At 68.3% G+C, this 865-nt stretch overlaps 1 protein-coding gene across 2 annotated transcripts in view; it reads left to right on the top strand.

The window, feature by feature from the left end:
- The first annotated feature begins 15 nt into the window (after nucleotides 1-15).
- SGSH (N-sulfoglucosamine sulfohydrolase) overlaps nucleotides 16-865 on the top strand; it is an 8,338-nt gene continuing 7,488 nt past the window's right edge. For both annotated transcript variants that reach the window (XM_019515589.1, XM_019515596.1), the window contains exon 1: nucleotides 16-157. In XM_019515589.1, coding sequence (XP_019371134.1) covers nucleotides 64-157 — 94 coding nt within the window. In that variant the 5' untranslated portion in view covers nucleotides 16-63. The remainder of the gene's footprint in view (nucleotides 158-865) is intronic.

The raw sequence follows: 865 nt of genomic DNA, 5'->3' as shown, positions 1-865 counted from the left end.
GCGGGGCGCGGGGCCCGGCCCGGGGTCTGATCTCGGGCCTGGGCCTCGCAGCACCAGAGCGGGATGTACGGCCTGCACCAGGACCTGCACCACTTCAACTCCTTCGACGCGGTGCGGAGCCTGCCCCTGCTGCTGCGCCAGGCCCGGATCCGCACAGGTAACCCCGCCTCGGGCTCCTCCAGCCCTGGGGCTGCAGAGGCCGCGTCCGCTCCAGCCCCGCCTGAGGCGCGATCAGACCAGCCCCTGGTCTAAATTCTTTGCAAGACCCCCGTCAGCCCCGACACCCCGCTCGAGCCTGCCCCGGGGAAGGCAGGGGGGCCACGGCAACGTCCTGCTTCTCTGTACTCAAGACATCGTGTCCCTAAGACCCCGCTGTGGCAGGGGTAAAACGCCTTCCCGACCCCAACTACGGCGGAGTCCTGGCCAGGCTTTGGCAAGCCAGGGGCCAACAGGCCGGTTGCCCCCTCCGGACAGCGGCTCGTGCCCGGGCCCCCGCAGGGGTGTTTGTCCTCTGTTGTCCTTGGACAGGTCAGGTCGACTTTGGTTTCCGCTCCGGGACGGCAGGGCAAGGCCCAGCTGCCCTTGGGCCGTCCTGTGCTCAACTCCAGCTTTGCTTCTGTATGACAGCCGCTGGCAGGGGGAGCAGCAGGGCCGCGCTCAGCGGACGGTGCTAGGCTGATAGAGGGAGAAGAGATTCAGGTGCTTGGGTTCTTGCTCAGCTGCTCGAGAGCCTGGGGCTGGATTGCTGGAGGGCGCCTGCCAGCCACCGCTGCAGCTTCAGAGCAAGACGATGCCTCCCTGGCCCCCAGGGGAGGCTGGGCAGCAGCCGGTGCTCCGGCCACAGGCTCAGGCGGTTAGTTGTCCC

This window comes from Gavialis gangeticus, unplaced genomic scaffold (genome assembly GCF_001723915.1).
Source record: "Gavialis gangeticus isolate Ggan-Ray unplaced genomic scaffold, GavGan_comp1, whole genome shotgun sequence".
In the NCBI taxonomy this organism is placed as follows: Eukaryota; Metazoa; Chordata; order Crocodylia; family Gavialidae; genus Gavialis; species Gavialis gangeticus.
Note: the sequence above shows the minus strand (reverse complement) of the source record. Positions and strands in the feature narration are given on the sequence as shown.